The following is a 12,768-nucleotide window of genomic DNA, read 5'->3' as shown; positions in this document are numbered from 1 at the left end:
AGGATAATCTTAATAACATTCAGAGAATTCTATATGTTTTTGCCCATATACATTTGACTTACCTTTAGAACAAACCTAACCAAAATGACAACCATTTTTAATAACTGATTTTCTTTCAATGAGGAAATTTGGTTTTAAATAAATTTTTAATTATTTCAGGTTTACTGTGCTTATTTTAATCATTACTAATAATAGTTCAAGAGGACCATTTAAAAACCCTGTTTTTTTAAGTATACTCACTGTACTTCGAAGTTTATCCAGAAGCAAATTTAACTGTGTCTGTAGAAGAAATCATTTCATTATTTCAGAAAGCAAAAGTACACAATACCATAAGTAAAAATTAGCTCTTCAACGTAAGAATAAAATAACATGCAATAACGCTCATCTACAACATGTTACAATTTAACAGCTCTACACAATCTCTTTAACAGACAGTAACATGCAAAAATCTATGGCTAATATATAACACCAAGGAAAATAAATATACAGAACTTGTGTAATTAAAAGACTGAAAATCAGCAATACTAGAAAACATACATGCACACTTGGAGATGGGGTGAATGAGGAAAAAGTATACAGGCAACGAAAAGAGTAAATGAAAATGCGGATGTGGTGCCTTCAAAAGGGAATCGATGGAGCAGCATGTGAATACGTGGCAAGCTGGGTGTAGCCTGTGTCACACTCCACTAGGAATGAGGGTATGTTTAAAATACCCACTCATGCTATATATTAGAACTGTTTTATGTAACACCTGTCATAAATGAAACCGACCTGCCTACCTGTTGAAAGCCTCTTTACTGTTTTAAAACCTCTCATTTCAATTATTTTTAAAGGCTAGGACAATTTTCTCAAAAGAAAATTCACAATGGACACTATAAGTAGTTACTGTTGCTTTCCTTTTTAAAATAATATTAAGTGATTATAATTTACGCTGGCTCAGTACATTAAAATCATGTATTTGCTTTACTTCTCTGCAAAGTAAATTGTGTAAAATTGTTACACTGATTTTGTACTGGGATGTTTATTGTACTACTTAACAAAAGATAAATTAACATATCTATTCAGTCATAGCTATATCTAGTAATAATAATAGGTATACTTCACTGAATGCTTTCTATGAGTCAGGCACTGCTCAAAGCTTTTCACAGGTACTATCAAGTTAAATCTGCACAACTCTAATTAGGGATGTATTAGTCGCATTTTACAGGTGAAAACATTGAGGCCCAGAGAGAGAAATTATTTGCCAAGATCATGGAACTAGTAAAGGCAAAACCAAGATTCTAACAAAGGCCTAAGAGGTTCATTCTCTTAAGCATAACACTCCAGTACACTTTGGACATTATAGGCTTAAGTTATAAAAACAGAATGAATTTAGATAAAAAAAAATACACCCACTTATCTGGTTGCCACAGTTTTGACAACCTTAACCAGTCTGGACCAGCACACAACTGAAAAGCAAGTGTAAGAGCCACTAATTTGGAAAGAAAATGACTGTCACAAAGCCCATGGTTCCTAATCCATAGCACAGTCCTCTCCCCAAAAATGGAGATAAAGTGAGAATGAAGAATGGAAGCAGCAAAAATGAACTATAGTATCTGAGAAAAGAGGGAGGCAAGTCCATTACAAAAGAAAGCGGTCAAAGACCACGAGGCCTAACAGCCTTATGCAACTCATGCTTTATTTGTATTTTATTTTAAAACACACAATTTTACTATTCTATAATAAAAGAATAAGATTTTCATCAAAAAAATTACTTTTTCTAAAACACTAATAGTAAAAGAGTTACGTCTCAATAGCCTGAAAATGTCACATTTCAGCGGGAAACTCCTCCGGTTCTCAGTGATGCTCAGTAATGTAAAGGCTAGCCTGCTCTGTTTTATTGCCACACATAATGTGAATTTAATTTAATAAACTAGTCTACTGTCCTTAAAAATAAGAATTACTATTATTTCATTTCAAAGCATCACAATCAGAACATTTTCAAATTTTATTAATAATAATGTTACAGCTTTTAGTTACAGTTTTCAAGCAGTCTGACGTGCAAAATGCATCATACTGCATTTAAGCAATTTTAAGCACTTAAAGTCTTAACATAAAATATCTTAGTCCAAAGAAATTTAAGAATATTTTTTATTTTATTTATATAAAGTGTCTAAAATGTCAAGTGTGCTCTTGCCAGCAATACTAATATATCATGTAGGAAAATACTTAATAAATGATCTCCATTTCACACAGGCTAATGTACTATTTTAAACCAATCTGTCAGCATACGTTTATGTAAGAATTTAAGAATATCTAAATAAGAGAAAGAATACTCAAGAGAAGAAACTCTTAATTAATTAACATAAATTAAAACAGAGTTTAAGATTTTTTATTCAGTTATCTGAAAAATATGTGATAAGCTTTCTCTTATATCTATGCTTCAGCTTTTGTTTTATAACCATGATTATTTAGAGCCCATTTCAGCTCACAGTGGATTTCAGGAAGCTTACATTGTCAGTATCCTAGTATTCTGAGTCTTAATTAAATACTGTTCCTAATTAAATTATTTTTAATATTTGAAGTACATAAAATGAAAGGCATATGCAGTTTTCTTATAAACAGAAAAAGACTGTGGAAATGTATAAGACAGAAATTAATTCTATTTCTTTTATCTATTCATTATCATTTATTCATTAAAAGTGATACAAAGGTTTTAAATTATCTTTTTATCTGCAAAATACTCAACAGTTAGAACCAAACAAGAGTGTTCCATTTCTTAGATGCATCATGTGACAATTCCCTGTCAGACCTCAAGGAATAAATTCCTGATCCAAAATCAGTGAAACAAATGCAGTGTTCTTCAGTGTTAAAAAATACGAAGGGTTTGCCACACCAAGTATTTATCTTATGGAAGTTATTAAAAGCTTTAATCAAATTTTAGTGTAATATGCACACCCATAATGCACTACGAGAGAAAACACATTAAAAATGAACTACAAACTGAACCATTAACTGAGCCGGGCTTTAACACAGCAGCCGCTCTAGCAAGTAGGAGTCCACGAAGGTGATCATTTACCTGAGGCCCCTGGAGTGCCTGCTTTTCCTCTCTCAACTCAACTAGGCCTCTCTAGCCATCTCGAGCTGGACTACTCCAGCTAAAACAAAACTGCTGAATGAGGAAGGAAACAGAAAACACGTGGGAAAGAGAAGGTTTGAAGGTCAACCAGACAGTAAGCAGAAGCAAGAACATTAGGAGAAGCAATCAGACATGTTAAGCACCAAGTAAGAGCACGTTCATAAAATTACAGGATTTCTGTTGTTCCGTTACTGTGCCTACTTTATGTTGTTTTGCATACAAACATCACCAATTCAGGGTCTGCTCTTTGAATCTCACTCATGGGATTTCTCAGACTGAACTACATAATCCACCAGATAGTGTAAAACACAGTTTTTTAATACAGTAAGAAAAAAAAAAAAATTCTAGCAATACATTTGCCACAAATACCTTGAACTTGTTTCCCACACTGATGAAGCTAAGTTTTCCTGCTTTTTGTTTAGTGTCTTTGTTGTTATTTGTGGACGATTCAAATAGTTCCCGGATAAATTTATCCCTGGATTCACATATTAAGGACTCAAGAGACATATGTAAAGCGTCATTATTTTTTTCCACAAACTGAGTCTGAAAAATAAAGCAGACAGGAATGATTCAGTCCATCTTGTGGTAATATTCCTTAACACGGTGTTGTCCAACAGAACACTCTGAGGTAACAGAAATGCTCTGTCTGCGCTGTCCAATACAGCCACCACCAGCCACGGGAGCATCGAGCACATGAGATATGGCTCGGGTCCTGAGGAACTGAATTTTAAATTTTACTTAACTTTAAAAAGCCAGATGTGGCAAGACATTACCATTTTGTACAGCGCAGCTTTAAAATCAAATGGTTTTCTCCCTGTAAACGTTCTACTCACTGTTTCATAGCACACTGCCCCGGCAAAATGCCTGATGATGAAGCCTTCATCATCTCGGATGTTCCTGTGAACTGCCAGCTTAGACTTTCTAGGAATCTGAAAATCAATACATACATCAGTCATTAAATTATCAAAAATATACATTAATAACTCCCTTTAGAAAACATCTGGGATGTGACATACTTAAAATCAGAAAGGGAGTTTTCATACTTTATACAATTATATTGCTCCTTAAGTAAGCCTTAACGTACCAGTAAAATCTAGCAAATATTTTTGGTTATAATCTCTTAGGAAGAAAAAAAAAGGAATAAGACCCAAAACAAAACAAAACCACACTATTAAGAGGCACATGCAAAACACAACAGGCATTTTATAAAGTTAACTGCTTATGTCTAAAGTAGTAGCTGCTGAATTGTCATCTGGAGCACTTTTAAACCGCCAAACCATTTATTTATATGAGGTGATTCTTAGGTGTAACCAAGGTTAAGAAGCGTTGTTCTACTGAGACACCTGAAATCAACACAGGGACTCACCTACTGATTTTAGCCATACATCCTAACACTTCTATACAATGAGCCCAAATCTATTTGAAGAAAACAAAATCACTTTCTGGTTGTACTATCACTATAATATCTCATACTGGTATCATTTCTAAAAGTCTCCAAAATAAAAGATCACCTCTGACCCTCAAAATAGCCTAAGGTTAAGAAAAACGATCTCATTTAAAAATGAAAAAGCTGAGACCACATAACCTCACCAGGCTGCTCCTGGGTGAGAGAGCTGGCAGATCACAGAGCCTCCCCTTTGCATGGCAGCAAACAGCATGAGTCAGAGGGTGGCCCTGGGATCAAGACGCCAGCCTGATGCCCTAATCCAACCCTTTCTCTCTGTTCTAGAAAAGGAGGTCACCTACCCTCTCCGCATGGGGAAGCAAGCAGGAGCAACAGCAGAGGATTGCTATGAGCACTGTGCTGTGCTTGGTCGCCCAGTCGTGTCCGACCCTTTGTGACCCCGTGGACTGTAGCCCGCCAGGCTCCTCTGTCCATGGGCACTCTCCAGGCAAGAATACTAGAGTGGGTTGTCATGCCCTCCTCCAGGGGATCTTCCCAACCCAGGGACGAAACCCAGGTCTCCCGCATTGCAGGCTGTTTCTTTACCATCTGAGCCACCAGCGAAGCCCATTACAAGGATTAAAGAAAGTAACTCAAGCAAAATGCTTAGAATGCGCCTGGCACATGGTAAGCAATTCAATAAATGATTATCATTATTTTTATTCTCAAAGAAATACAACAAAAGTAGTGAACCGTACAAATGAGAGTTTACTGTTGTGCTCTCGATCTCTTTTGAGGAAAGTGACCAAGGCCCATTCCTGGTGCTCTCGTTGGCTGTCCTTGGGGCGCTATGTCTCTGAAACCTTGGTCACAATTTGTTGACCAGCAGTCAGTTCTCTTGGCAAAAGTGACTGGGCATCCAGACTGGTTCTCATAGAGAGCAGTGAATAAACAGGACTGGATACACGTCTTTGATCTTAGCAGAAGTTTTACTGGGGACACACACTGTTTTATTTCTATCTCTTCACATCCCAAGATTTATTTAAGGATACAGAAGAACTGCAAGTCAGTGGAGCAGGTGGTTGTGGGATGCAGTCTCCAGAGAAGGTCAGCTTTTTCAGTAAACGCCTTCAAACTGCTTCTGTTATTGATTTAGTTAATGATGTATGGAAACAAGAATATCTGCTTTCATTCACTTGAACTCCTGGACCCATCAAAGCAATGACTGTTATACTATGCCCCAGTCTCAAAACTGTAACAGTATAGGAGGCAACTGCATCTCTGAACAGTTTTTCTTTTCTCTTCTTTCTTCCTTCCTTCCTGTCTTTGTTGTTCTAGTATGAGGCAGCACCTGTCTACATGGGTGAAATTAATATCCACATTTCTCTGTGCTACTCTGCTCTTTCTGGGCAGAAGGATGGAGGTGTGTTTGGATTATGTCAGGGGATGAAGGTTGAGTGTAAAGATAAACACAGAGCTAGCTAAACACAGAAAACACCTCAAGAGCTGCAAGCTCCATTCTTATGGAGAAAGGCCTTACTGGTCACCACCAACAGCCGGGATTCAAGCACAGCTCTATGACAAACAACAGTCTAGAGAACCAGGTCTCCTGACCCTTTTTGGAAGAGTACTTCTCATTTATTTCTCTCTGTGTCTCTTTTTGTCTCTTTCTGTGTCTATTTAACCCTTCAGCTAATTCTTCTGTTGCTTCAGCTTCTATGACCCTCTCTGAGTACAATTTCCATTCAAAACTCAAAAGGAAAGAGCATCAAAATGAAATTACTGATCATTAAATGAACTGCTTCTGCCAGTCAGACTCTTAGCCACAAGCTTTGCTGGTTTTACAAATGTGCAGACAGGTGGCTGCATGTGACTCTAGGTCCTAACCCCTGGGAAGTGATCCAGTTCACACAATACAGAACAGAGCGACTGATGGCCACTTCACCCAGAAGGGAGAACATAAAAACAGTACATAGATGTACAAAAAAATGTACATGAGTCTTTTTGTACATCTTATATAGGAGAAATATATTTTATATCCAGCTAAAAGGGCCTTGATTAGATAGATCAGCAGCAGCAAAAATATACTGGTATAAATTAATGGTCATCTATAGAAGACACTGTGCTGGATTAATTACAGAAGATGCATATAGTTGTTCAAAGCCTTACAAAACTTAGGATTCTAATTATCTAACATCTATCACATCTTTCTGAAAGTTTCTCTTCCAACCAGAGCCTCAATTTTGAAATGAAAAACTCACAGAAAGTCGGAAATGGTCTTTGTGCTTCTGGTGAACTGCAGATGTGAAGTGCTGATCACTTGGCTGGGGAAGGCGATTTTCTTCGTCCAAAATATCCAATATTCCCACTAATTTTGCTTCAATTAAATCTATTTCAAAAAATTCAAATACGACAGGGTAAAAACATAACACTTTAAACTTACTGATCACAAATTTTGAGGGCTGGTCAGAAACAAAGTAACATGATTCCACAAGTACTGTTTTCTCTCAAAAGCTACAGAGAGCAAATGAATTTTATTTTACATCTGGCAATTGTTTAGAAAGTAAAATCACATACTGAACATAGTTTAGACAACAACTCCATAAAGAAAACGACTAATGTAATAACCGTTCTGTCTGAAAGCTAGGACAGAAGCCAAAGAGCCAGCAATTGTCCTCTCCCAGATGACCTCTATATTCAAAATGAAGTAAAACTACAGAAGCTTTTGTAAGTTTAGGTTTTTAAAACTACTTACAGATATGGATTCAAAAGCTTTCCAGCAAAACTTCAGCAACAACACATATTTATGCTCCTTCCATTCATATGTTTTGAATTTACTGCCTGTCCAAAATCACTATAAAATGTAAGCTGCTTAAATGCAGTAGATAGAACTGTTAAATAGGACAGACTCTAAAAGACAGGAATTAGGAACAAGGTGGCGGAGGAGCAGGTGGACGTGGAGCACATCTCTCTCCATGGATATATCAGGAATACACCTTCAGACACAGAAGTGCACGCAGAACATCAGCTGAGAGCGGACTGGAGTACCTGACCAGCAGAAAAGAATATATAGAACCACGCAAAACTCGGTAGGAAGAAGGAACTAGGGGGAAACACAGGAGTGTTAGTAGGACTGGACCTGCCCTCAGCAGGTGGGAGAAACTGAAGCAGGGGTCTGATCCCCACAGAGGGGGCAACTGTCTGAGGCAGAGGAGAAACAGTTAAGGCTGGGAGTGAAACAGCTGATCTGTGGCAGCCTAAATGGAATGAGAATCAGACAGTCCTTGCCGCAGCCGCACACACCCCAGACAGGGACCCAGGTCCCCTGGAAGTTGCAATGGTTGGGAGCTGGAGTTTAGGGATTGTGGAGCAATCCCAGGACAAGAGCTGCTATTGACTGCAGAGAGACGGATCGAGGGGATGTGAGGGAGGAGATCGTGATGGGAAATGCCCGTGGAGGAAAGCCAGGCAGCCATGGAAGCAAAGCGATACTGCTGAGTCATGTGTAGCGGGTGGAGCCATCACCATAGCCTCTCTCACCCCACACGCCAGCATCAGCAGCTGAACAATAAAGAGGCTGGCCCATCAAATGCCTGACGCAGTGAACTACAGACTAGGACCCCACCCAGGGAGCCCCTTTAAGTGTCTGACACGCCAATCTACAGAGTAGGAACCAGCCAGGGGGGCCTCTCTATGTGCCTGACACCCCGGACAACAGAGAAGGTCCCCAGGCAAGGGAGCCCTCTAAGTGCCTGAACTGGCGGAGCGATGGAGAAAGATTGGCCAAAGAGGCCTTCTGATCACCAGCTACAGGAGGCTCGAAAAAAAGACTCTGATGGGGCCACAACTCCTGGGGCGGAGGCAGTCTGTGTCCCTGCACACTTGGCACTGCCAGGGTCCCCGCAAGACAAGCAGCTGCCAGCCTCTCACTGGGGCAGAGCTGCCACAGGCACACAGGGTCACCTCAGTCGTGTCTGGACCCTTTGCGACCCTGTAGACTGTGGCCTGCCAGGCTTCTCTGTTAGAGAGGCGGGCTCTCCAAGCAAGAGTACTAGAGAGTATTGGCCAACACTGGTCGCCATTCCCTTCTAGAGCACTGTATTTCCTTCTGCCCTAGCCGCCAACTCCCCTGAGTACCTGGTGCTGCCAGAACCCCTGCGACCCAAGCAGCTGCACCACCTCCACACCTGGTCCTCACAGGGCAAACCTAAGTCCTCCAGGGCAGCCTCAGGAGCAAACCCCAGTGACGACCCACGTGCAGAGGTGGAAATAAAACCACAGTTGAAACCCAGGGGCAGTGTGGCTAAGGAAGAAGACCCAAAACCTTCCACCTCCTGCAGATTAAATCCACATGATCAACTGGGCAGACTCGTGTCTATGGAATATATAAAAGGACACTGAGAGCTCCCACAAGAGAAAACACTCTAGTTCTGATAGCTGTGGACATTGGAGGCAAGGACACATGGGAGTAGGACCAGATTAGACCCTGAGCTGCCTCCACAGCAAGTCCAGAGATCAGCACAGAGTTGGAGGGCATCCTAGGGAGGTGAGGTGGGCTGTGACTCCCAGCGAGGGAGAGGACTCCAACAGCCGTGACTCAAGAAAACATTTATTATTCTGATGTTTTCACTTTTTCTATAGATTCTTTTGGTCTTTTCTCTTTTTTTCCCCCTTTTCCCCCCCTCTGTTGCAGTTATCAATTTTATTGGCACTATGAAATCTAAGTAAGCTTTTGAGCTTTTTTTTCCTCAGTTACATTTTTTATTATTGCTATAAACCTCTGCCTCTACATTGGGCTTTTTCAGTTTTGTGGAGTTTTCCTTTTTTTTTTCCTTTTCTAATTTTTTAATATTTCTAATTTTTCAAACCTATTATTACTTTTCCTACATTTACCCCTTTCTTTGTTTTTCCTACTGTTCTTTTCCCCTTGCAGTTAATCCTTAATGCATATAAATCTTCTTTATTTACCTTTATTTAACTTTGTATATCTATTCTTTCTTTCCTTACCTCTCAACATATTTGTTAATTTTATTTTCATTGTTTTATTCCCCAGCTGGCATCTTGCTTTAGTTTTGTTCTCCAGTTTCTGCTTCAGTTTGTTTTGTTCTGGTAGATATAATTTTTGGTTTCCTCTGTTCACAGGGTCAGTCTATTATACTTTATTTTTGTTGGAATGTTTTGATTTTGCTTATGGGTGGATATATATATGTGTTTATTCAGTCACACTTTTTATTGTTATAAACCTCTGCCTCTACGTTGGATTTCTACAGTTCTGTGGAGCTTTCCCTTTTTTTTTCCTCACTTTTTCTTTTTTTTTATAATTTTTAATTTTTTTAAATCTATTATATATTTTCCACATATATTCCTTTGTTTGCCTTTCCTACTGTTCTTTTCCCCTTGCAGTTAATGTTTAACGTATATAAATCCTCTTCATCTACTTCTATTTAACTTTGCATATCTATTCTTTCCTTCCTTTCCTTCTTTTCCTCTCAACATATTTGTTAGTTTTGTTTTCATTGCTTTATTCCTCACTTGACACCTTGCATTAGTTTTGTTTTTCAGTTTCTGCTTTAGTTAGTTTTGTTCTTAACTGGTAAATATAATTTTTGATTTCCTTTGTTTGTCAGGTCAATCTACTGTACTTTATTTTTCTTGGACTGTCTTGACTTTGCTCATGGGTGTGTATACATACATATGTGTGTGTATATTCCATTTTTTTTAATTATTATTTGCCTGATTTTGTAACTGCCATTTGTCTGGGGTTCATCTTTGGTTTCTTGTTTTTGGATATTTGTTTTAATCTCACATAATGTCATAACAAACCACTTGTGGAATCTTCATTCTTGACCAGAGATCAAGCCCTGAGCCTTTGGAGTAGGAGCACTGACTCCAAGACCCTAGACTACCAGAGAACTAACCCTGCTGCTACTGCAGCTAAGTCACCTCAGTCGTGTCCAACTCTGTGCGACCCCACAGACGGCAGCCCACCAGGCTCCCCCGTCCCTGGGATTCTCCAGGCAAGAGCACTGGAGTGGGCTGCCATTTCCTTCTCCAATGCATGAAAGTGAAAAGTCAAAGTGAAGTTGCTCAGTCGTGTCCAACTCCTAGAGACCCCATGGACTGCAGCCCAACAGGCTCCTCCGTCCATGGGAGTATCAAATAGTGAGAACTCACACAAAGGAAACGAACACAAAGCCCAATATCACCCAACCACCAGTAGCACCCTGTGCAGGATGCCTCATCTAAACAACAAACAAAACAAAAATACAAACCCAATCATCAGCAGACAGGATTACCATATCACTCAGCCTTGTCCATCAGAGGAAAAAGAAAGAAACAAACAAACAAAACTTCAGCACAAATCTCACCCTATAGGAAGCTTACACAAAACCCTGGACCAAACTTAGGAGGGCAGAAACCAAAAGGAAGAAAGAATTCAACCTTGAAGCCTGGAAAAAGGAGACTTCAAATACAATAAGTTAAAAAAAAATAAAGATAAAAAGGCAGAGAAATACCACACAAATGAAGGAACAAACTAGAAATGCAGCAGTCCAAATAAATGAAGAGGAAACAGGCAAACCACCTAAAAAAGAGTTCAGAATAATGACAGTAAAGATGATCAAAAACCTTGAAAACAAAACGGAGGAAATGCAGGAATCAATTAACAAACATCTAGAAGAATTAAAGAATAAACATACAGAAACAAACAACACATGTACTGAAATTAAAAATACTCTAGGAAGAACCAATAGCAGAATATCTGAAGCAGAAGAAGGAATCAGTGAGCTAGAAGATAAAATGATGGAAATAACTTCTGAAGAGCAGATTAAAGTAAAAAGAATGAAAAGAACTGAGGACAGTCTCAGAGACCTCGGGGACAATATCAAAAGCACCAGCATTTGAATTCAACATTCGAAGAAGAAGAGAGAAAAAGGGTATGAGAAAATTTTTAAGAGATTATAGTTGAAAATTTCCCCAACATGGAAAAGGAAAGAGTCAATCAAGTCCAAAAGGCACAGAGTCCCATACAGGATAAACCCAAGGAGAAACATGTCAAAACACACACTAATAAAACTAACAAAGACTAAACACAAAGAAAGAATATTAAAAGCAGCAAGGGAGAAGCAACAAGTAACATAAAGGAAAACCCCATATGCTTAACACCTCATCTTTCAGCAGAAGCTCTGCAGGCCAGAAGGGAATGGCAGGATATATTTAAAGTACTGAAAGGGGAAAATCTACCACCAAGATTACTGTATCTGGCAAGGATCTCATTCAAAACTGCTGGAGAATTCAAAAGCTTTTCAGACAAGCAAAAGATAAAGAGAATTCAGTACCACCAAACCAGCTTTACAACAAATGTTAAAGGGACTTATATATTCAAGCAATAGAAGGAAAGAAAAATATTTACAAAGTCAACCCCAAACAACTAAGGGAATGGCAATAGGAACATAAATATCAATAATAACTTTAAATGTAAATGGATTAAATGCTCCAACCAAAAGACACAGACTCAATGAATGGATACAAAAACAAGCACCATATATATTCTGTCTACAAGAAACCCACTTCAGACCTCAAGACATATTTAAACTGAAAGTGAGAGGATGGAAAAATATATTCCATCCAAATGGGAAGCAAAGAAAGCTGGAGTAGCAATCCTCATATCAGATAAAATACCTTAAAATAAAGAAGATTACAAGCGCGGGCAGCTATGAAGGCCCACAAACGCAGCAAGAGGAGCTACCCCAAGTCCAAGGTCGGGGCGGAGGCTGGGAGGAGCTACCCCATGCCCAAGGTCAGGGGCAGGAGCCAGGAGGAGCTACCCCATGACCAAGGTAAGAGCAGCGGCTGTGTTTTGCTGGAGCAGCCATGAAGAGACACCCCACGTCCAAGGTAACAGAAAACCAAGTAAGACGGTAGGCGCTGAGAGAGGGCATCAGAGGGCAGACACACTGAAACCATAATCACAGAAAACTAGCCAATCTGATGACAGGACCACAGTCTTGTCTAACAGTGAAACTAAGCCATGCGGTGTGGGGCCACCCAAGATGGACGGGTCATGGTGGAGAGGTCTGACAGAATGTGGTCCACTGGAGAAGGGAAGGGCAAACCACTTCAGTATTGTTGCCTTGAGAACCCCATGAACAGTATGAAAAGGCAAAATGATAGGATACTGAAAGAGGAACTCCCCAGGTCAGTAGGTGCCCACTATGCTACTGGAGATCAGTGGAGAAATAACTCCAGAAAGAATGAAGGGATGGAG

The 12,768-nt window shown here is 39.5% G+C and overlaps 1 protein-coding gene across 5 annotated transcripts in view; it reads right to left on the bottom strand.

The window, feature by feature from the left end:
* The window catches only part of MYO6 (myosin VI), a 156,543-nt gene that overhangs the window by 39,432 nt on the left and 104,343 nt on the right, over nt 1-12,768 (bottom strand). For all 5 annotated transcript variants that reach the window (XM_043438982.1, XM_043438984.1, XM_043438985.1 and 2 more), the window contains exons 16-19: nt 6,764-6,891; nt 3,952-4,047; nt 3,488-3,661; nt 241-279 (exon numbers count right to left, since the gene is read on the bottom strand). In XM_043438982.1, coding sequence (XP_043294917.1) covers nt 241-279; nt 3,488-3,661; nt 3,952-4,047; nt 6,764-6,891 — 437 coding nt within the window. The remainder of the gene's footprint in view (nt 1-240; nt 280-3,487; nt 3,662-3,951; nt 4,048-6,763; nt 6,892-12,768) is intronic.

Source organism: Cervus canadensis, chromosome 20 (assembly GCF_019320065.1).
Source record: "Cervus canadensis isolate Bull #8, Minnesota chromosome 20, ASM1932006v1, whole genome shotgun sequence".
In the NCBI taxonomy this organism is placed as follows: Eukaryota; Metazoa; Chordata; class Mammalia; order Artiodactyla; family Cervidae; genus Cervus; species Cervus canadensis.
The sequence above is the reverse complement of the archived record's forward strand: the minus strand, read 5'-3'. Positions and strand labels throughout refer to the sequence as shown.